Source organism: Gigantopelta aegis, chromosome 4 (assembly GCF_016097555.1).
Source record: "Gigantopelta aegis isolate Gae_Host chromosome 4, Gae_host_genome, whole genome shotgun sequence".
Lineage (NCBI taxonomy): Eukaryota > Metazoa > Mollusca > Gastropoda > Neomphalida > Peltospiridae > Gigantopelta > Gigantopelta aegis.
The window spans coordinates 51,660,414-51,684,363 of record NC_054702.1 but is presented as its reverse complement, the minus strand read 5'-3'; the positions used below and the strand labels follow the sequence as shown (position 1 = coordinate 51,684,363).

The following is a 23,950-nucleotide window of genomic DNA, read 5'->3' as shown; positions in this document are numbered from 1 at the left end:
GTCCACTTCCAAACTCTCTTTAAACGCGGTTTGTTATGAATTAACAACACAATCTGAATAACATGGACCTGTAGTAGTGTCCACTTCCAAACTCTAACTCTCTTTAAACGCGGTTTGTTATTAATTAACAACACAATCTGAATAACATGGACCTGTAATAGTGTCCACTTCCAAACTCTCTTTAAACGCGGTTTGTTATTAATTAACAACACAATCTGAATAACATGGACCTGTAATAGTGTCCACTTCCAAATGACATGAAATCCATAAACAAAGGAAACTCTAACTCTCTTTAAACGCGGTTTGTTATTAATTAACAACACAATCTGAATAACATGGACCTGTAGTAGTGTCCACTTCCAAACTCTAACTCTCTTTAAACGCGGTTTGTTATTAATCAACAACACAATCTGAATAACATGGACCTGTAGTAGTGTCCACTTCCAAACTCTAACTCTCTTTAAACGCGGTTTGTTATTAATCAACAACACAATCTGAATAACATGGACCTGTAATAGTGTCCACTTCCAAATGACATGAAATCCATTTTGTTGTTATTTCAGGTGCAGGTCATCAAGTTCCAGGTATTATGACGTCACTTGTTCTGCTTCTGATAACACAGATCTGGCGAATGTTCGCTAATTAATCAGTCCACAAAGACTGTCATGCATGACAACGAGACACTCGTCCGTACACGTATTTTCCCTGACACACAAGACCAACATATTATAAACTCACTGCAGAATACCGTGTAGGGGTATTGAGCGATTCAGATGTGGCGGGATGGGGGTTGGTAGCCTCTAAAAGTGGTGGCGAATGCTGAATCAGATGACAGTTGACTATAAACACAATGTGTGATATGGTTTCTTGTATTATATAAGTGTTACTGTGAACACCTGTCATAACTACATTACTATGTTTTTTTTTACAGACTAAGACAGTCTGTATTCTTACACTGAGAATAATTATTTTAAATTTTAAAATGACCTTTAAATTAGTTTGAGGCCGATTTGAATATGGGCGAGCGAAAGTAGTGTCTGTATATCCAGTGTGTTTCTGGCCGTCTTAATATTTGTAAGAAGCCCAAACTGGATTTTGTCTTCAAATAATTTCGTACGTACGAAAAAATATATTTTAGGAAATAAAATGAAATTTAACCTAGTACAAATATTAGAACGATCAGAAACACGTTTAATATACAGCCACTAATATTTTATACAGAAAAATATATTTGATATCTAATTAAAATCGTTAAAAAGTCTCTGTTAGTCAATAACATCTTAAAAATGGCAGCAAACTCAGGAATGTCCCTTTAATATCAAGTGAAGATTAATCGGTTCAAAACTGTTTAGAGATGTTATCTTTAAAGGGACATTCCTGAGTTTGCTGCAATTTTGAAGATGTTATCGACTAACAGAGACGTTTTAACGATATCAAATATATTTTTCTGCATAAAATATTAGTGGTTGTATATTAAAAGTGTTTCTGATCGTTCTAATATTTGTACTAAGTTAAATTTCATCGTATTTCCTAAAATATAGTTTTTTCGTACGTACGAAATTATTTGAAAATAAAATCCAGTTTGGGCTTTTTACAAATATTAAGACGACCAGAAACACATTCAATATACAGACACTGATATTGTAAACAAAAAAATATATTTAATATGTAAGTTTAATCGTAGAAATATTTTATTTGTCGGAAACATCTTACAATGCAGCAAACTCAGGACTGTCTCTTTAATGGTAATACAATTGGCATTCAGAGAAATAATGATGAGTGCTTTCAAAGTAATGTCCACAATTACACGAGAGATCCGTAGTAAGACCACAACGATATAGATCTGCATTTTAAGTACTATAGGCATATCTTAATCTGGTATGTAAAACATGTTCTTTTCAATTTCCGCATAAATGGAATGAGGGTACTTTGTAAAGGTGCTATTGCTTTTTGCTTCAAGTTGAAAGTTTTACAAATTTTCAGAATCTGTTACGAAGATTATATGTAGGCAAATAGAATTATTTTATTGTGTTAGGTGGCACTAATACGCTTCCGTTAAAAGATTCGATTTGTCGGAAAATCTTTAAAAATGTGCAGTCAGGACAGTGTTGATTTTCTCTGTTGACTCAGTCTGTCTGGGCTTTTCTGTGTAAAAAAACCCCAACAACACAACTCGTCTCCTTGAAGCGAATATACTATTATTATTTATAGTGTCGATCCCTGTCGTTGGGCCCATTTGATTATTACTCGTTCCAACCAGTGCTCCACAACCGGTATAAAAAAGGGCCGTGGTATGTTCTATTCTGACTGTGGGATGGTGCATATTGTAATAGATCCATTACTGTTTATCAAAAATAGTAGCCTATGAAGTGGCGGCAGCGGGTTTCCTCTTTCATTATGCAACGTCATATAACCAGAAATAAAAATGCGTTAGGTCGTTATTAAATAAAACCTTACTGGTTTTCTTTGTTTGTTTCTTTTAGACAGGCCATTATAAAAAAAATTTAAAAAAATTGATAAGCCAAAATGTTAAAGCTGACAACCATGTGTATAATGATTATTTATACATCACTGATTTATTTCATTTCATTTCAAATTATTTTCGTGCTTATATCCAATTAAGGTTCAAGCACGCTGTCCTGGGCACACACCTAAGCTGTCTGGGCTGTCTGATCAGGACAGTGGGTTAGTTGTTAGTGGTTAGTGAGAGAGAAGAGGGTGTATAGTGGTCTTACACCGCTACACAATGAGTCGTTAAAACTCGCTCTGGGTGGGAGCCGGTACTGGGATGCGAACCCAGTACCCATCAGCTTAACCACGACACCGTCGAGGTCGGTCATGTTGATGTGTAAACATGACAGCTCTATATACGACCTACAAACGACCTACTTGCCCACCTGCGGTGTACAACTGTGTACGTCAAATCTGTATGTGTAAATCGCTGGCACAAGCAGCTGTATATTATGTAATCAGTTTTGTATGTGATGTTTATATATGTTCTATGGATCTCTGATCTGAAATAAAAATCTATTATTATTATTATACACCGTGTATCATCGTACACAGGATATTGCGAACTCCGAAGCGAGAGAAAAGCAAACTACCAACGCATCGGAGTAAGTTAGTTGCCGTTTTCTTTCACCTGGTGCTAATTTATATTGCACAGTATTATGCTAGATAATCTGCCAATACAATTATTTCATCGGAAAGCCATATCAAATGATAGATCTCTCGCTTCGGAGCTCGCAATATCATGTGTACAATGATACACGGTGATATACGCATCTCTCCGGAACCAGTTGCCAGAAAAATATGAACATATACCCTGTTTAGGTTGTCTAACTTGGGGAGATTCTAATATTACTGTGCAAGCGATTATATTTTACTGCACACCACCTCCACACCCCCCCCCCCCCCCCCCCCCCAAGTTCATTTAGACTATATAACTCAACCGACGGGGTTGTTCACCTTTTTTCATACTATGGAATTTACTACAACTTATATATTTATGAGCCGATTGTCGCACACAAAAATAGGAAAACAATTTTGTTATTTTCAAAACATTTTTACTTTTCTTCTTACATCAAACCAAACTGAAATTACTTGCAAAATAAATTTTTTGTAGGATGGGACATACAGCTCCGAAACGCTGTAACTCAAAGGCTTTGTTTCTAATAACAAAACCGTTTCCAAGAGTAAAAAAAAGAAAGAAGTTTAGTCGATAACCTGTCGTGCTAGCTACTGATATCGAAGACAGGAATGTTTTATTAAACGACTCACTATTATTAGCCTGCTGCCAGCAAAGGCGTCGGAAACGAGACATGGGCGTACATAGGATTTTGAAAAGGGGGGTTCCAAAATAGATTGCAGAGATATTGGGCATATATTTTTATGTTGAGTTTTGAAAAGGGGGGTTCCAAAATAGATTGCAGAGATATTGGACATATATTTCTATGTTGAGTAAATATAATAATGTCAGATATCAATGTCAGATATATTAAATTATTAAAAAAAGCGATTTCGGGGGGGGAGGGGGGGGTTCGGTCGAACCCCCCCCCCTATATACGCCCATGCGAGGGGGTGGGGGGCATTGGCCCCCAACTCTAAACCTGAGGGGCCAGAATATGCACAATATGACTTAGTGCCCCCTCCCCCACCAGGTGCTGCCATCTCCCGACACCTATCTGGTAAACAAACACGATTTCAATAAACGACCTCGAAGTGTATTGATTCCGTAAACGGGGAAAAAAGCCGAACTGTAGTTTAGATTTCCCAGTGACATATCATCAATATTTGTAGTAGGTTCTGTTTTTAGGTCAAACAATATTTTAAAATCCTGCCACAGTTGTTGTGTATACTTATTTGCATGTGGTATTACGGAAACATTTTATAATATTGTCTTTCCAGCAGTATGCAAAACCAGTAGACTATTTTTAACCAGAGCTGACGTCATGGGTCAACGGACTCGGCAGAGAGTTCAGCCTGCAAACGTTTCGCAGACGCTGACGAACATTAGCGACAAGGTTGATTGAACTTACCTCGGGTGTGCAGTCACCCGGCTTCCGGCCTCGGCGGCATCAAAATATAGTTCTGTTCGTCACGCCACAATCACGTTTACTGTTAACATTTAATTACCTTGCGGTTTTTAAACAGATATAAGTTTATGTTTGTTATGAAGTTATACATGTAAATACGTTGATATGTAAAATAGTGTTTGCTAAACAACTAGCTGGATTATCCATCATAGACATCAAAAGACGGATTAATAACTGGCTTCTCTGTAGGTATAATTTCCCGACACCTGCGTGTATGCTACCGAAACGTAACGTACGTATTTGGGAGTTCGAGTTACTGAATTGACGAGGTACAGGTGTATGTGTTGAAATAAGAAGTTTCTGTTACAACTGTAAACACACACGGCAGACACGAGTCTTGAAAAGAAGCGAGGATGTTGGTGTATTGTGTATTCCTTTGTCATATAATATCAGGTATTTATGATTTCTACATGCAAATAACTCGGTACAAATATTTAAAATATTGATCTTACACGGACGTAGTGCAGGTCGCACATTAAGTCAATACTTTTCGGACTAACGGGCGTAGGAAGGTGTCAAAAAGTGTGTGTGTGTGGGGGGGGGGGGTTGGGGTTGGGGGGTACTTCATCCATATTAACGTCGACATGCAGTCGACGTTAATATGGATGAACTAGGGTGGGGATGGGAGTGAGCACACACGAATTAAATGCATGTATAAATATATAAACCATCGCTGCTGCTACAGTGTGTGTGTGTGTGTGTGTGTGTGTGTGTGGACGCCCCCTTGCCCCCCTCCCCCGCTTCCTACGCCAGTTAGGACAGTGACAGGTAATGAACAGAAGATTTATGTATAGGTGTGGTCAAATCATTGCAGATTGTACCAGGTACAACCTGAGTCCGATTTGTTACTGACAGCTTGTTTCGTGTGACAAATACATAGGAAGGAAATGCTTTATTTAATGACGCACTCAACACATTTTATTTACGGTTATATGGCGCCAGACATATGGTTAAGGACCACACTTATATTGAGAGAGAAAACCCGCTGTCGTCGCTTCATGGGCTACTCTTTTCGATTTGCAGCAAGGGATCTTTTATATGCACCATCCCACAGACAAGCTAGTACATACCACGGCCTTTGATATACCAGTCGTGGTGCACTGGCTGGAACGAGAAATAGCCCAATGTGCCCACCGACGGGGATCGTTCCCAGACTGACCGCGCATCGAGTGGGCGCTGAACCACTGGGCTACATCCCGCCCAAATACATAGGAATTACTAAATTGTTTGACATTTTAACCCCCCCCCCCTTTTTTTTTTGCTGACTTAGCAGGATACCTGCTTAAAAGCTGCATGGAACATATGAAACTTCAGTAGTATAATTATTAATCGGCCATTGGTCGGGTTTTCATTAACATGCATGATAACTCATTAATATGCAAATGTATGCACGACGTCACAGGTCAGCTAGGTAGAGGAATACACGTCGGACTTTGTGCAGAAATACATGTGTTGAGTACACATCATTAATTAAGATAGAACAATGCATTGTAACCATTTCCGTATACGGAAAACTGCGAGACACGTGGCCGTTTTATGAATGGAATGGTGGGGGGGGGGGGGGGGGGGGGGGGCGAAGGAAGGGGCGGGGGACTACTAAAATATACGTCTCTTTGTCAGAAGACGAGTTATGCATGACTTGATTTTTTTCTTTTTCTTCTCGGGTGGACGTCCAATTGTCTGTTAAAAATAGCCCCGAGTTCACTTGTGTCTTCTCCTAGAGCAAGCTGGAACATTTTATTAGCTGTATGGGAAGCAGGTCAACTCGCCCACACTGTTTACTAAACTTTAGTCAACTCATATTATTATCATTTTCTTAATAATGTACATTAAATATTGTTGAATATGCACACCAGTCGGGAGTCCAAAAGCCTTGCCTGATCATTCCATTAAGGAAATAAGGGACAAACTCACAAACGTCGTTAAAATAGGCTTGACAGTTCATTATAATAGATTATTATTTATCCGATATTAAGGTCTCCCCAATATAAAACCATTTAATAAGTGGTCGTAATAGCGGAGTTTCAACGTAATATTAATAAATAAAATGACACTAAAGTTGTAGACGTCCAATTTTAATTTTGTCACAATTATTTACGGACAGTAAAGTTTGGGGTGAGTTGTCCAAACACTTGGGCGAGTTGGTAGGGGGTGAGTTGGTTTTGGGGCGAGTAGGTCACCTGAGTTGAAGGCGACCCGTTTTCGTCCGTGTTCCGTCGTAGCGTAAACCTTTCACATTTTAAAAACTTCTTTTCCAGAAATTACTTAGCCAATTCATACATTTTGTGGGAAGATTCGTTGGTACAGTACTACATGAAGACGTTTTCTTTTGTGAATTTGGTCATTTTGATGCCCCACCCCTGGCCCCCAAAAAGGAAAATTAAACCAATTTTAAAATATCTTTTGTACTTCTACAAATGCTATAACCGAATAGTTTTCATATGTTTAATTATCAATAGGTGGTATATCTAATCTGTGAATATCACTAATATTACGTCCCCCATTAGTCAGGTCCCCCAGAGAGGGGTTGAAGTTTATAATAAAACAACAACAATAACAACAACAAAAAACATTGTATATAAAGAAATGCATTTAAACTGTAATTTCTTCAGATCTACTAGATCATTTCCAACTAAATTTGTTGGGAAGCTTCCTTGGCACATGGATAAACACAGTTGTGAATTTGATCATGCTGCCCCCCCCCCCACCCCCACCCCTTCCCAGGAGCCCAAAAGGGGATAACACCAAGACAATTCTTAACAAAACCCCTCTTTATTTTACCATTACCTTGACTTATGGAAACAAATTGTGAATTTGGTCATTCTTATTAACCCTCTTTCCCCACCCCCACTCCCGAGAATAAAAGACATGGGCCAAAAAGAAAAATAAATTAAGACAATTTAAAAAAAATCTTCTTGTCTACTTCCAGAAATGCCTTTAAACTAATGTCTGCATAACTACTAGACCATGTCCAACTAAATTTGGTGGGAAGCTTCCATGACCCATGGATAAACAAAATCATGAATTTGGCCACCCCACACTGCCCACTAGAAAATGGGTATACTGTATTCCATGAGTCTGGAAGGTAGCATGAATAATTTACTCAGATGATCGTTTAGACCCATGTACCCATGAGCCTTTTATTTTTATAAATTTACATTTTTTTTTTTAAGATAGGATTTTTGTTACAAGTTGATTCACTACAATTTATTAAAATGCTATTTCTAGGAGCTGGCAAATTAATAATAGATTTGTTTGAAATTGATGTTTGCCTAACTCTTTTCAATTAAAAATAGCATATATATGTACAATTTGATAAACTAGTATTTTTACCGTTGATTTTTGTACATCGCTAACACGGTCGTAATCACCAGTTGGTGGGCAAACTATGTATATATTTTATATATAATTGGCAATTATATGCAGTTCCAGAATATATCAAAATTGTCCAGCAAATATAGTGAAAGACCCATTACAAATTGCTAAAGTTGTAATTTCAACTGTATTCAACTCTGTATGTAATACAAAATAACACATAAAACACGTAGAACAATATAATTAGTGGAATAATTTTAAATTCAACGTTGAAAATATGCTAGTTAAAATAACTTTGGGAACACTAAAATTTTAATTTTATGTTTTCAGTATTCAACTTGTAACTCAATTGAACATTATGGGAATAACTTTAATAGCTATCTAACGCTTCAAAAGTGTTCGAAAATTACTGTGAATTTGAATTCAAAGAAACGAAAGTGTGTGTTATTGTAAACAGTTTTAATATGCACTGTTATAAAAAAAAATATATGTCGTATACTCTAACAGCTACCTGCTATGATTATCATTTCATTCTCAATATCTATTATTCCACGTGCAATATGCCTTACTGGCTTCAGTGATGTGATTGCCTTGTCATTTCATTCTCAATATCTATATCCAAGATAGAGGAGTCGTGTGTACAGGGCAGCGTGCTTGGATATATGTAAGAAATCAAGTTAAAATGAATGAAACGAATAAATATGCCTTTATATATTAGTATAATACAAATGTACACTATTAAGGCATGTGAGAAAATCGCCCCTAGACTTCCTGTCTCCTTATTGCTGTATGTAGCCAGTGTAGGTTGTTTGTCACAGGCATTTGCTGGCGTATTATATTGCGTTTGAAACACTAGATTGCATATTGTTAAAGATTGATTAAAACGTTGCTTTAGCCACATTTGCTATTGTCATCTATAGTATTTGATTTGGTGGTATTTTAAAATATACACAGACCACTGACCTATTACATGGCCTAACAAAGTATTACTTAAAAATATATATTTGATTTGTCCCTAAATGCACTTTATTCAACCATCTACGTAACCACCATACTCCACTTATTAATGATATTTTGTAAAAAATAATTGAATTATGGCAGTGGTCCTTAATTCAAAAACTAACATAGCTGAGAGGGTTAACATGGATTTAACCTTCATTATGGTGTAGTTAAAGTGATGCAATAGCTATATTTGATCTGTAAAAATTAATGTAATTTTGATTTATTATTAATTTTTAGAGAAATAAGGTCCTTAAATCTGTGACAGTATGCCTTTAATTATAGTTTGAATATATTATTCTTACCAAATTCTGGTTGAAAAAGACTAATTCATCTGTTAATTCTGTGTTTTCAATGTATTGGTCATTTCTGCGTTTATGCTAATATTATGAAAACGTGACTGCTTAAAACATTGCAGACCCATCATATACAAAACGTATCATATAGAAAAGTAGAAATAACCACTAATATCGTGAATGTATCCCAGTTAGAAGCCGAGATGTTGCATTTCCTATTTCAGTAGGTTCATGGTGGCCTTCTATGTAATATTTCATAGAACAAGGATAAAAAGTTATCTTTATTCCAGGAAACAGAGATTTATGCATTTATAAGTAACAATGTCACCCAGACAGTTGGAAGCTGAAATAATAATATTTAGTAGAATTGGTTATATTGACAGACATATTACATTTAGTTAATATATAACTTAGTAAACCACTTCAAAGATAACACATATCAATTCTTAGACATATAACACTTAGGGATAACTATTAATACTATGAATGCACCTGTTAGAAGTCTAGCATTACATTTCATGTTTTAGTATATAATATGGCGATCATCTTGAATTTATGGATAAATTATGGAAATATTAGTTGGTAAATTAAAAAAAAAAAAGGCTTCATTTACCTTAAAACTTTTCGGGTGTTTAATTGGACAATCCTGATTAGACATACTAGTATTTTCTGTACCATAAACAATAATATTCTGCCATGTAATATCATATTTTATCACATCTTCCAGCGGCTGTATCGGAGATCCGATTCGCCTCCTACTATGGAAGTCACATGGTCTTACAACGAGCACCAAACAGAGCCGTCGTGTGGGGAACCGCGTCCAAGATCGGCGACACCGTCACGGTGGCCGTCAGCGGTCAAGGCTACCAAACAACGACGGTCGTCAAAAACCCGGAAGGGTCAGGCGGCTTTTGGAAGGCAACTCTCCCGGCCATTTCTGAAAAGGGTCCATTTTCCGTGACGGTGACGTCCAGCGAGGGACAGCAGAGTTTAGATGACGTTTTGTTCGGGGATGTTTGGATCTGCTCAGGACAGAGTAACATGGATTTTTCCTTGGGTCGGGTACGGACAAAAATCTTTAAAGTTAGTTTGTTTTGTTTAACGACTAGCATGGAATATTTATATACACCATCCCTCAGACAGGATAGCACATACCACGGCCTTTATTATACCAGTTGTGGAGCACTGGCTGGAACAAGAAATAGCCCAATGGGCCTACCTACGGGGATCGCACCAAGATCGACCGCACACCAAGCGAACGTTTTAGCACTGGGCTACGTTCGGCCCCAATTTTTTAAAAATGTAACCCTTATTTCCCATTTTTGTTTATCAACAGCTATCATACTGCCGCGGTAGACCTTACACTGCCGCGGTAGACCTTACACTGCCGCGGTAGACCTTACACTGCCGCAGTGTGATAGCTGTTGATTGATACAAAAAAACGTGAAGTGAGAATTTGTTCTAGCGTAATCAGTAGCTAGGGCGCTCGGCTCCCGTGTTTTGGTCGAATGATCGAATCCTGTCGGTGGAGCCATAGTGTTTTTCCTGTCCCAAATAATAGTGTCCCACGACTGGGATTTCAAAGGCTGTGACATTTGGTTGTCCTTTGTTTGGAAACATGGCATAAAAGATTAGTGCTGTTTATGGAATTTTTTTTATTTTGTTGGGGGTGTCCAAATGATCAAATGTGTGATATTCAATAGCCGATGATTAATACATCAATCTCCTCTAGTTTTGTCTTTAAACAAAACAAACTTTAAAGTATTAACATAAACAAGAGTATTAAATGAATCACGCCCCCCCCCCCCAACTTCAATTGCCCTTGTCTACATAAATAAAGGTAAACATATGAATTGCAACCCCCCCCCCCCCCCCCCCCCCACACACACACACTCTTTGAAAGCTGTGCTCCTCCCCCGCTAGTGGTTGTGTCCTCCCACTCCAGCGATCGTTCCTACGGGCCTATAAATAACTTATTATTATAAACGTAAAGAAAATCCTATACAGAGTACACGACTTCAACTTCGTAATATCCGGTGGTTTTTTTTAATTGTGTGTGTGTCTATCAATATTTGTTTTTCTCCAGCGTATGAGGCAGTGATATGTCAAGTCTTAATTCACAGAAAAAAAATAATGATGTCTTTAAATCATATAATTTTAGACATTAAAACCGGTGGAAAGCATAAGTGGACTTTTTATTACCATCTGTTACGCAATAGGATTTAATTCAAGAGATATTCTTTTGAACATAAGTTCCTAGAATTATTGCAATCTTTTAATCTTTTTAATTTAACAGTGAACATATATTTGTGAACATAAGTTCCTAGAATTATTGCAGGAAAGAGTAAGGACAAACACCATGCTTGTACTGTCAAAACTTCCACATTCAACAACCATAACGCTATTTTAATAGTACCACGACGCTTTTTGTGATTATCATAATGCATATTAAGAATTATCACATTTAGATTTTCTTGTTAATTTCATTTAAAAACAGGTATTTAATGCAAAAACAGAAATACAGAGAGCGTTGACATTTAAGGATATAAGAATATTTCAAGCCTTGAGGGTGGAATCCAAGACACCTTATGAAGATCTCCATGGAATAGCCATTAAGTGGACTGCTCCTACGAACGGTACTGCAATTGGATGTGGCTTAAATACACATTAACAGTTACATACACATATCCATTCGTTTATCTGTTTATTATTATTTTTTTTATTATTATTACCTATTGATTACATTATAATTACGTCACAACGGACAGGCCTAGGTTTGTAAGGCTACTACTCCCCCCCCCCCTCTCTCTCTCTCTCTCTCTCTCTCTCTCTCTCTCTCTCTCTCTCTCTCTCTCTCTCTCATAAAACACCTAACCTTTAATCCACTGTCTTGAACAGACAGCCCTTATATGTTTATGTTTAGGCTACGTATGTACCCAGGACAGCTTTAATTGCATATAAGCATAAAATCAAATTAAAATGAATAAAAATCGCAAACACTGACTCTTTATTAATTAGTACAAACGTAACGCACACAAACCCAGATATTAAGCTAACTGAAATTTTGACAAAACTGAATATAGTTATAACAATAGTGATTAAAAAATGACACACATATGATGTAATGGATTATTAAAAGTTTACAAAAACAGACTACTCTGAATTCGTTATTACTGATTTATTACACTGCGTTAAGACATAAAAGGGTAATGTGCGCATACTATTAAAATGTAGGTATCTTTCAACTCGTACTCTGTTGTACCAAGGACAGGGTTTCTTTGAGCCAGAATGAGCAGAAAAACGTCCACTAGAGTCTGGCTTATGCGCTTCACAGTAAACCAAATGACAACGCTGGAAACACGTCAAATAGCCCCACTTTTGAAAGTTAAATAGCGAAAACAGTAAGTAATGCAGAGCATTGCAGTTGTGCAGAAAATCAGTTTATTTATTTTTATTATCATTATTTGTTTTGAGTCGGTGTCGGCCAATGCAACTCGGCCCATGTGAATTGTCTTATGTTAATAAACATCTATATTGTTTCCATAGAAACTGTACCAGACTTCTCTGCTGTTTGCATCCTATTTGCTGAATACGTCTACCCTCATTTGAACTTCCCAATCGGATTGGTCCAAGCATCGTGGGGCGGCACGCCCATCGAAACGTGGTCGTCACCAGATGCCATCCGCAAGTGCCCAGCACATAATTTTGAGTATGTACGTGCGTGCGTGTGTATGTGTGCGTATGCGTGTGTGTGTAGTAAGGAGGACAGGCCTCGGTGGCGTCGTGGTTAAGCCATCGGACATAAGGCTGGTAGGTACAGGATTCGCAGCCCGGTACCGGCTCTCACACAGAACGAGTTTTAACGACGACCCTCTTCTCTCACTAACCACTAACAACTAACCCACTGTTCTGGACAGACAGTCCAGATAGCCGAGGTGTGTGCGTGCTTGAACCGTAATTGGATGTAAGCACAAAAACTGAGTTAAATAGAAAACAGTAAGGAGGGTTATAATTATAAGATATTGACCTGCCTATGGTGATCGTGGACCTGGTCGGGACCAGCTATATCATGGGGCGGAAGTAGATCAGACCATTGCACTGTAACTAGGTCATGTACGTACGTGTGTGTGTGCGTGTGCATTTGTGTGTGTGTGTGTGAGAGAGAGAGAGAGAGAGAGAGAGAGAGAGAGAGAGAGAGAGAGAGATGGAGAGACAGATGGAGAGAGAGAGAGACAAAGAGTGTTCATGAGTAGTCTTTGTCGAAGTATAAATGAACTATTAAACATAATACAAATTGATTGTAAAACTGTCTATGCTTGCTGTAAGTGAATTGTGTTTGATTGCAGTGGTCCAGCTGAACCTAGTGTTCTGTGGAACGCCATGATGAATCCCTTCAAAAGAATGACAATATACGGCACTCTATGGTACCAAGGTAAATCTCCATCCATTCCTATAGTATAGGCTATACTTACCTTTGTTTGCCACCCAAGAACCCTTGCATTTTATGTGCTGAGGTATTGTTAAACATTATTCATTCATTCACTCACTCACTCACTCACTCACTCACTCACTCACTCACTCACTCACTCACTCACTCACTCACTCACTCACTCGTTCATTCATTCATTCATTCATTCATTCATTCATTCAGTCAGTCAGTCGTTCATTCATTCATTCATTCAGTCACTCATTGATTCATTCCAGAGTAAATTAATAGTGTCACAGGTTCGAGTCCTGGCTGACATAAGAGACATTTTGTGAGACAAAAAAGTGAAGGATTGTATCTCCTGTGCCAGTATGTTAATATCTATGTATGTAATAGTCATACATCTATACATACTTGCCAGTGCCGGGTTTTCCCACAAATTCATGTGGTCAATATGGATGTCGTGGTGGTGTAGGAACTGCGGACGAATCCATATGATCGGATTCCAGCAACGGCATGTAAAACATGTGCTAGTGCGTTAATGCCTAAGTATGTAATAGACAAACCTAATATGACTACTATATCGATAATCATACATCTATACATATTTGCCAGCACCAGGTTTTCCTATATGTTTATGTAGTCAAGGGGTGGACATATTGGGCAGCTAAGACATTTTAGGTTGTTACAAATAATGTTAACAGTGACTATTTTAGCTATGTATCTCGTATCATTACTAGGTCTATCTTTAATGGTTTACTGCACATGGAAGTAAAAAACGAAAAAAAAAAAAAAAAACCCACATACAAAACAACAACAACATTGAAGTGATTCCTTGTCCGGGGCATATCCTCCTTACTAATTCATACATGATCATCAAACCATACATCCAAGTACCACGTGGAATGTCAGTGTGTCGTATACCATTACTAGGTCACAGAGACCCATTATCACGATTTACTGTACATTAAAGGGAATACTTGTTAGGGCCATATCTTCCTTAACAAATCATAGATGATCATCAAACTTTACATGCAAGTGCAAGGTGGGATTACTTGGTCATTGTGACATACTTTTGTTTACGAAGTACAGTTCATTAAAGTAAATCTTTTTCCTGGCCATATCATGCAGGACCATCAAACAGTGCATTCACGTACAACGTGGGATGATGGTGTGTTGCATACCATTACCAGGAGCACCGCATCCTACCTTTCATGTTTCTATTCAATGGGCATTTTGCTATTACCAGGTCATCCAGACTTTTTTTTTTTTTTTCTAGATAACTGACTTTCTGTCACAGAAAAATCATATAATTTGTTTTAGATTCTGAAAACCTTGTTCAGCCTTCGAAGAATTCTAAAATTTTCACTTTCCCAGACGTTAACATTACATACAGAATCTGTTTCTCTGCTGATATGTTTCATCACGGTACCTATTTTACAAAACTCTTCCCATGATGCTAATAAAACAATAAGTTCATTAACCCGACAGCACCTTCTGTAGTGAGTGCACATTCACCAATGGTTATTCTATCCCATTGCACAAATGTAACTTAAAGGGGCATTCCGTGAGTTTGCTGCAATTTTTAAGATGTTATCGACTAACAGAGACTTTTTGACGACTGTAATTACATATCAAATATATTTTTGCATAAAATATTAGTGGCTGAATATTAACGTGTTTCTGATCGTTCTAATATTTGTACCAGGTTAAAATTAATTTTATTTCCTAAAAAAAAGATTTTTGTCATACGTACGAAATTATTTGAAAACAAAATCCAGTTTGGGCTTCTTACAAATATTAAGACGATCAGAAACACATTGAATATACATACACTGGTACTCTAAACAAGAAAATATAATATTTAATACGTAAGTTTAATCATAGAAATATTTTAATAGTCGGAAACATCTTACAGTGCAGCAAACTCAGGAATGTCCCTTTAAGGGGATTACCCTGGGTTTGGGGCATTGTATGATGTTATCGACCAATAAAACTTTGGAGCAACTCGTATGACACATTAAATATAGTTTCATGTTTAGAATATCACTGTCTGCATATTCAATGTGTTTCTGCCAGTAATATTTTATTTAGAAAACTATATCTAATGTATTTGCAGACGTTAAAAGTCTCTGCTGGTCGTCATCACTTAACAGTCACCAAACATACAGGATAGTCCCTTTAATTATACACTGGTGGGAAACAAATAAGTGATCACGCCAACACTAATAGTAAAGAAGAGACTGCCACCAAAACTCATCCATTGTCTCAGCAAGTTAACTGTGTTAGTGGCAGTGACTGCTACATTACTGACATTTAGTGTCACATTACATCTTTGTATCTTATACAAACGTTAATGAAACCAATAGTGAATAAAATTTCATCTATAATATCAAGTGTTTCCTTTCTTTCAATCTATAATCCAATCATACACGTAACTCAAGCCGGGTATATCGCCTACCTCACTGGTATTCTTGCTGATGTTGTTCAAGGAAGACGAGCGGGTGATTGGTTGCTCTACGACTGTTAAACTGATAACTATATGTTACATAGAACTGCATAACGCTAAGCTTATCATCTCGTGACAGTTTCGTCTTTTCTATATTTTATATCTAGGTGAAGAAAACGCTGTTAGCGAAGCGTCTGCCGAGTTGTATGCGTGTCAGTTCCCGGCCATGATAAATGACTGGAGGTCGAAATTCAGCGAAGCTACTGGCGGAGAAACATTTAAATATTTTCCATTTGGATTTGTACAGGTTATCTTTCTGCAATATCTATTAGCTTCATCTCCTATATATTGAGCGCTCCCTCCCCCCCAAAAAAAACAAACAAAAAAACAAAACAAACAAACAATATATATATATAACTTTTTTCTTTTTTTTAAAATAAAACCGATAACCCTACTGAATATGGAATTGTATTAAACAGTATGGGATTATAAATTTGATCTTTCACATCCATTACTAAACTGACGATCAAAAGAAAGTATACCAATTATTTTTTCAAAGTATTAAAAACAACACAAAACACAAGTTGATGCAAATGTTATATTTTGAAAGTATAATAATTTGGCGGTAAATAAACACGAGTATACTCAATAAAACCCATAAAATGATAATATCACAGTTCACAACAGCACTAGGGGTGAAATGTGCGATTTCATAAAGGACCATTCATAACGAAGGTGAATAAATTTGACCACAAAGAACATGTTTCAATGTGTATGCGTGTATGTCCACCATGTGCAAGTTTGCAAGCATGGACCCGACGTCGGACAGATTTCCGTCAATGACAATAAGGTCTGTCCGCTGTTGGCCACAGATACCGCCCCAAACCATCACAGATCCACCACCAAACGGTTCAGTCTCCTGAACACAGCACGGAGCTGTTCTCTCTCCTTGCACGTCGGTATATCCGAGTCCTGCCATCAGCTCTGAATAACTGGAACCTGCTCTCATCAGAAAAGAGTACACGTTGCCAGTTCCGATGTTGCCAATGTTGAAACTGACGTGCCCAACGTAAACGTCGAAGTCGATGTTGCCTCATCAATGTCATCCCTCTGAATGGTCGATAGGCCCTGATACCATGCTGTCGTAGTCGACGACGTACAGTGTGACGACTGGTGACATGTCCAAGGCCAGTCGCTGCAGATAACGTCATAGTGAGGAATCTGTTACGTAAGTGTAAGATGCGGAGATGGCGGTCCTCGTTGGCTGTTGTGACGCGGGTCTTCCACTTCATGGTCTGTCTGCAGTCCTGCCAGTCACCCTGTAACACTGTATCAACTTGGTGATCGTCAATATTGTGCAATTCAGGATTCTTGCCACATGGGCATAACTCGCACCCACCTGCACCATACCAATAGCTCTCTCTCGTTCTTCAGCAGTTAGCCTTGCCATGTTCTCTGGTGTTTTACTGTTGACTGAGGCATGTTTTAAGCAATGGCACCCTTCTTTTACACCCTTATGTGCACGAGTATTATGTTTCTCGTGCAGTATAAATTTTATGAATAAACTAATTTTGCACGTGCGGCATCGGCCAAACGCAGCAATGTGCGACTATTCGTCATTGATTGCATTATAACGAACAATACTGGAACCTATCTAACCTTCCATGAACGTGTATTGTGTTTACTTATCATACAAATAATTGGTATACTTTCTTTTGATCGTCAGTTTATATTGATATTTTCCATCTTCAGTGAAATATTTAGGCCCATAAGTCAAATATTGTTAAAATAGCAACAGTCGATTAGTAGGATCTGGTTTAGATTTAGGATCTGGATTCGGTTTAGGGATTCGGTTTAAGGATAGGATTAGAGATACGGTTATGGTTAAGTTGGTAACATATACTGAACAGCATTGAAAACGCACCACCAAGAAATATTTGAATTTCGAAAATAATACCTGGGCAATAAATGTTTTTTGTTGTGAACAGCAATAGATGGATGATTGATAATGACAACAAACAAAAAATGATGTACAATCATTGATTAGTTTTAATTCATCTACGTGTGAAAGACACGTGGGGTCACAATGAAAAGTCAGTAGCGCGTATGACCACCATCTGCAGCAACACAAGCCATGCAACGTCTTCTCGTCGACCCGATAAGTCTGCGAATAATGTTCTGGGGGATAGCATTCCACTCCTGCTGTAGTGCGTTTTCCAGTTCTCTAGGGTTATTCATTTGTTGACGACGTGAGATGCGTTGACCCAAGGTAATCCCAAAGGTCTCTATTGGCGATAAATCAGGGGACAATGCTTGCCATTCAAGCAAAGGGACATTATTGTTCGCTAGATACTGTGTTGTAACACGTGCTGTGTGCGTTCGGGCGTTGTCTTGCTGAAATATGTGTGCATATCCCTATACTGATGAAAGAAGGGAATGACGTGGTTTGCAAGACGTTATCCCGGTAGTAAATGACATTCATGGAGTGCTGTTCGGTGATGATAACTGATCCTGCCCCACATCATGACACTCCCTCCACCCCATCGATCCGTCTGGACAAGGCAGTGGTAACGTTCTCCACGCCTACGCCACACCCACAACCGACCATCAGCATTCCTTAAATGGAAACGGGGTTCGTCAGAGAATAGCACACCATGCCAACGTTGTAATCTCCAATAACGATACATTCCTGCCAAACGTCGGCGCTCATTTCAATGTCGATCAGTCAGGATAGGTCTAACATATGGTCGTTGAGCACGCAGCCCAGCAGAGCGAAGACGGCGACGCACAGCGTCTGCGCTGATAACCCCTCGTCGACCTTGAACAGTCGGTGCAGTCATGGCAGCTGGCAGCGTTCGATCACGAATATGGAGGCGAACAATATGGCGATCTTGTGGTGTCTTAACACGTCGTTGGCCTGGACGTGGACGGTCTCTGGTGGTTCCTGTCTGCTGGTATCGCCTGTGGAGTCTAGTGATTGTTGAATGGTGGTATCCAAACCGCTGTGCGATGACTCTACTCGAAATGCCGACTTGAAGCATACCTAAGGCACGTTCACGTTTCTCAGCTGTCAACCTTGCCATCACTTGTTCAACGTTCCCTCGAAGACTACTTCATAAATGAAAGTGGCTTTTCAGAGACCATATTTAATAGCCCCAATCAGCATGATTTGCACATTCAATTTACGTTTTTCATGCTATGCATGCAATATGTTGTGTTTTGATGTTGTGTTTCATGGAGTGTTCATGCAATCGTTTTTGTAAGTTGTTCGTCGTCATGCATGGTCTATAAGGTAGTATGGTACTTATTCATTGATATTTTTAATGCTGACATACGCCCCATTTATATTTCGTATCATCAACTGGTGGTGCGTTTTCAATGCTGTTCAGTATATAAACACATTATTGTATTAGTGACTAGATTATTAATACTCTTTCAAACTTACAAAGGCTGGAGATTAGGGTTAGGAAGAGTTAGAACAGGCTGTTGGCGAAAAGTCTCTCAGCGAAATTTCTGTCGGGCTAAAAGTCCGGCTACCACTTTTCTCTGTGTGGAACTGTAGAACATAGGTTCATCTTTTACTGTAATAATCAATGGTCTTGTTTTTCTAATATTTTTCAGCTCGCTCCCAATGCAAAAAAACCGACATTGGTGGGTCAATTTCCTGCTCTGCGTTGGTCCCAGACGGTTAGGCATGGTTATGTTCCTAATAACAACATGACCAACACATTTATGGCGGTGGCGATGGACCTTCCAGACTTTGATTCGCCATATGGAGCGTAGGTCATTAAGGGTGCTATAATCGAAATCAAATCTCATAGACGAAAATACGAATGATGTATTGCAATAGCTGTTATCTGCAACTTTCCGGTCAACATATATATTATAGATATAAATGCAACATTTACTTATCGTTAAAATTACTGTAGCTCCTGAAATTAATGTGATCATAATATTAATGCACAAAATGCGAGTTCGTGTTATTTGCATTAATAATATGACGCATTTATTTCTAGGTTTTGTCTATGTGTCCAACATTATTAAAATAAAAACAAAAAAACAAACAAATATTAAAATTCTAACATACTTATAAAACACAACTGGAAAACAATTCATTGTAGACGAGACTAATTGTCCTATAGTCCAGCAATATACCAGCCACGTGTGTCGATCGCAGGATCTTTAGTCACCTTCAAAAGCCGACACGATCCATCGCGCGTGAATGCGTTTTAACACCGTTTCTTTGTTTTTACTCGTCAAGATCGCTGCCAATTTTTCGGCATACCACTGGGTGAATTGTTCTTTCATTATGACTTTGAAATCGCCGTTCACAGATGAGGGAGATTCAGGTGTAATGGTACATGTATGCTAATTAAAGGGACATTCCTGAGTTTGCTGCATTGTAAGATGGTTCTACAATTAAACTTACATATTAAATATATTTTCTTGTTTAGAATACCAGTGTCTGTATATTCAATGTGTTTCTGGTCGTCTTAATGTTTGTAAGAAGCCTAAACTAGATTTTGTCTTCAAATAATTTCGTATGTACGAAAAAAAATAAAAAATTAGGAAATAAAATGAAATTTAACCTAGTACAAATATTAGAACGATGAAAAACACGTTTAATATACAGCCACTAATATTTTATGCAGGAAAATATATTTGATATGTAATTAAAATCGTTAAAAAGTCACTGTGAGTCGATAGCATCTTAAAAATTGCAGCAAACTCAGGAATGTCCCTTTAATGTTTAGCCAGATTTAGGTAACTATACACGTTACGTAAATGATTGCTGCAAAAATATGCTTTGATATATGAGTTGATCTCACCGAAAACATCGGGGACTTAGCAACTGCCCCCTAGACCTGGAACAAAACCTCAAATTCGGGCAAAAATTCTACAAATATTCGGGAAAAATGTGCTAACCTGAGACCTTTTTACCATGTATTTTTATCATTCTTCCCTCAAAAAAAGTTGTAATCCATGTAAAAATGCGTAGTGATTCGTTTGGAACTATATATAGTTGTTTGGTAGTAATGCTAATAATTATAAAATTAATGTTATTATGCAGATTCGGTCATTTTCGTTTAATTCAGGCAAAACACCAGCCTGCCTCTCTACATGATTGGAACCTTCCTGCCCCGGAATCGACCATTGGCGAAGTCAGAGATTGAGTCCGGGGTAGGCGTGCCTGAACCTTAGGGACATGGGCACGTAAATACAGTTCCCATTCCCATGATTGGGAGCCCGTACACCTATCAGTGGCGTAGGCAGGATTATTTATTGGGGGGGGGGGGGGGGGGGGCACCTGGCATCCAAGCAAACAATGATATCGATTAGTGGGATATGACACAGGAACCTTTTTAATGTTATTAATAAGCGAAAAGGTAAAATATTTCCGGGATTGGGGGGGGGGGGGCATGGCTCCCCTAGCCTCCCCCCCCCCCCCCCCCGGCTACGCCACTGATACCTATGGAAGCAGGGATCATTGACTGCGGTAGCTCAGCATATCATATTGTTGTGCTGAATTGTAGAAAAATAAAAGTATAGGGCGCAAGTTTGCTAACTTACGAGACTATCTTTTATAGACATACATGGTGGTGTATCTTCGTGAAAATGCATATTTAGGTGATGACATGTTTTTAATTTGTCAGTTCATGTGTTAACCAAACATTCCTTTCTTCTGTTTAAGAATCCATTCACGGGACAAGCAAGACGTGGCGTACCGGTTAGCTTTATCGGGACGTGCAGTGGCATATTCTCAAAGAGTGCAGTTTCAGGGACCATTTCCGAGCAGCTTTCAGGAACAAAAAGACAAAAACTACTTAAAAATCACTTACAATTACTCTCCCATTGAAATAAAGAACAGACAAGGGTTTGAGGTACGCTTTGACTGACCCACTTTACTCGTCATTCATTTATTCATTCACTCACTATTAGTTAATCAATTAATGAATTTAATTTGCTTATGGACTGATCCAAGAGCATATTAAAGGGACACACGCTAGTTACGTTTATTTGTTAACCATTACGGCGTTGGTTTTCGCTATTAAACCCCATTTTTCACAAACAAAACTGCACTTTACTTACATTTTATTATTTAGAATACACATTTCCATTCACCTGAAGTGCTTTTTGGTAATCCTGATGTTTGTAAAACCACGAAATGCATTTTTTGCATTTTTTCACAAAACGTGTTGTCGAGAAAAAACCGTTAAGCAAGCGAGGTCCAGTCTATTTTTAATGTCACAGACGTTGGTATATCACGTGACCGTTAGCATTTTGGTTCGGTTTGTTTTCTCGTGCACGGTTCGCGCAATCAACATCCGATTTGTTGTTCATTTGTGAGCTTTTTCTTCACAGTACGTGAACATTTTCAGTAACAATAAAGTTCAGACAAGTAAGTGTCTCAATACAAAACGTTACAAACCCTTAAAACCAATAATTTTGCTAAGTCTTACGATATCTGGAGAGGGGATACAACCAGGACAGAACAGTTGGAACATGTCCAGGAGAGGTGAAACGAACGCACCCCGAGTCTGTGAAATTTGTCGTGACGTAGGCATTGTTGGGCTTCTACCGGTGACATCAGAATACTAACTTTCAAAATTATTTCAAGCAATTGGGATATGGGGATTCCCATGGTATTTATCGATATAAAACCTGCTTTTTCACTCCATTTGATAAAAACGTGATCTAAGTGTGTTACAGGTTTGTAGATTAACCAAATTATAATTTATTTTCGCTGGATGGAACTAGGGTGTGCGGCTTTAAAATGTATTTATTAAATGGTGCTTTTATTAAAATGGTTACGCGCTTCTTTGAAGTTTAACCAAATTTAATGGGGATTCGAGGCGGGTCTCTCAATATTGGCATAAACAAGGTTACAGTAATACCTCGACTTTCTGGAGTTTGGTCCACTGTATAAAACGGATTCTATTTAACAGCCATTATTTATCAGACACTATTAATGATATAGAGCGGGACTTAGTCAGTCATAAAGCGCTCCCATGGGCTATGTCTCTTTCCAGCCAGTGCTCCACTACTGGTGTAGCAAGGGCCGTGGTATGAACTTTCCTCTCTGTATGATGCTGCACATAAAAGATCCCTTGCTGCTAATCGAATAGAGGAGCCCTTGGCGTGGTGGAAGCGGCTTTCCACTCTCATTATTTGTGTGGTCCTTAACCATATGTCCGACGCCATATAATCGTAGGGCAAATCTATTGAGTGTGTTGTCAAGTAGAACATTCCTTCTTCTATTAATAAGGGGCTGGATTTAGCTCATTGGGTTGAGTGCTCGCTTGAGATGCTTACGTCGCAGGATCGAACCGGCTCGGTGGATCTAACCAGCTGCTTTTTTTTTTCTCGTACCAACCAGTGCACCATAACTGGACAAAGGCCGTGGTGTGCTTTTCTGTCTATGGGAAAGTGCATATAAAAGATCCCTTGCTGCATTAGAAAAAATGTAGCGGGTTTCTTCTGATGACTACGAGTTAGAATTACCAAATGTTTGACATCCAATAGCCGACGATTAATTAATCAATGTGCTCCAGTGGTGTCGTTAAACAAAACAAACTTCTTCCATTAATAAAATTGTATACTAATATATGTCTCTATCTGTAGGTTTGTTGTGCGACCAGACGTACAGCTGTCTGTGGAGAGAAAGACACGTGGCATGCTGCGCCGATTGAACATTATGACGACATGTCCGTGACGATATCGAGTGGCGCATGCGCAAACGATTATACAGTCGGACTGAGATACCAGTGGAGAACGAGCCCTTGTGAATTCAAAATGTGTTCAGTTTATGGACTTGACACTACGCTTCCTGCTCCACCATTTATTGCCAATAAAGCTGCATAACGATCCG

At 38.4% G+C, this 23,950-nt stretch overlaps 1 protein-coding gene across 1 annotated transcript; it reads left to right on the top strand.

The window, feature by feature from the left end:
- The first annotated feature begins 4,458 nt into the window (after positions 1–4,458).
- Positions 4,459–23,948, top strand: LOC121370701 (sialate O-acetylesterase-like). Its single transcript, XM_041496114.1, has 9 exons — positions 4,459–4,988; positions 9,933–10,267; positions 11,703–11,841; positions 12,752–12,914; positions 13,552–13,637; positions 16,248–16,387; positions 19,702–19,859; positions 21,773–21,962; positions 23,704–23,948. The coding sequence occupies exons 1-9, from the start codon at positions 4,949–4,951 to the stop codon at positions 23,941–23,943; spliced, it is 1,491 nt and encodes a 496-aa protein (XP_041352048.1). The 5' UTR covers positions 4,459–4,948; the 3' UTR covers positions 23,944–23,948.
- The last annotated feature ends 2 nt before the right edge of the window (positions 23,949–23,950 follow it).

Bases quoted from the DNA above. Each gene is read 5' to 3' on its own strand.
- LOC121370701 (XM_041496114.1), top strand. From the start codon at position 4,949: ATGTTGGTGTATTGTGTATTCCTTTGTCATATAATATCAG. The intron at 4,989-9,932 runs GTATTTATGATT...CACATCTTCCAG, and splicing joins CCTTTGTCATATAATATCAG to CGGCTGTATCGGAGATCCGA. The intron at 21,963-23,703 runs GTACGCTTTGAC...CTCTATCTGTAG, and splicing joins AGAACAGACAAGGGTTTGAG to GTTTGTTGTGCGACCAGACG.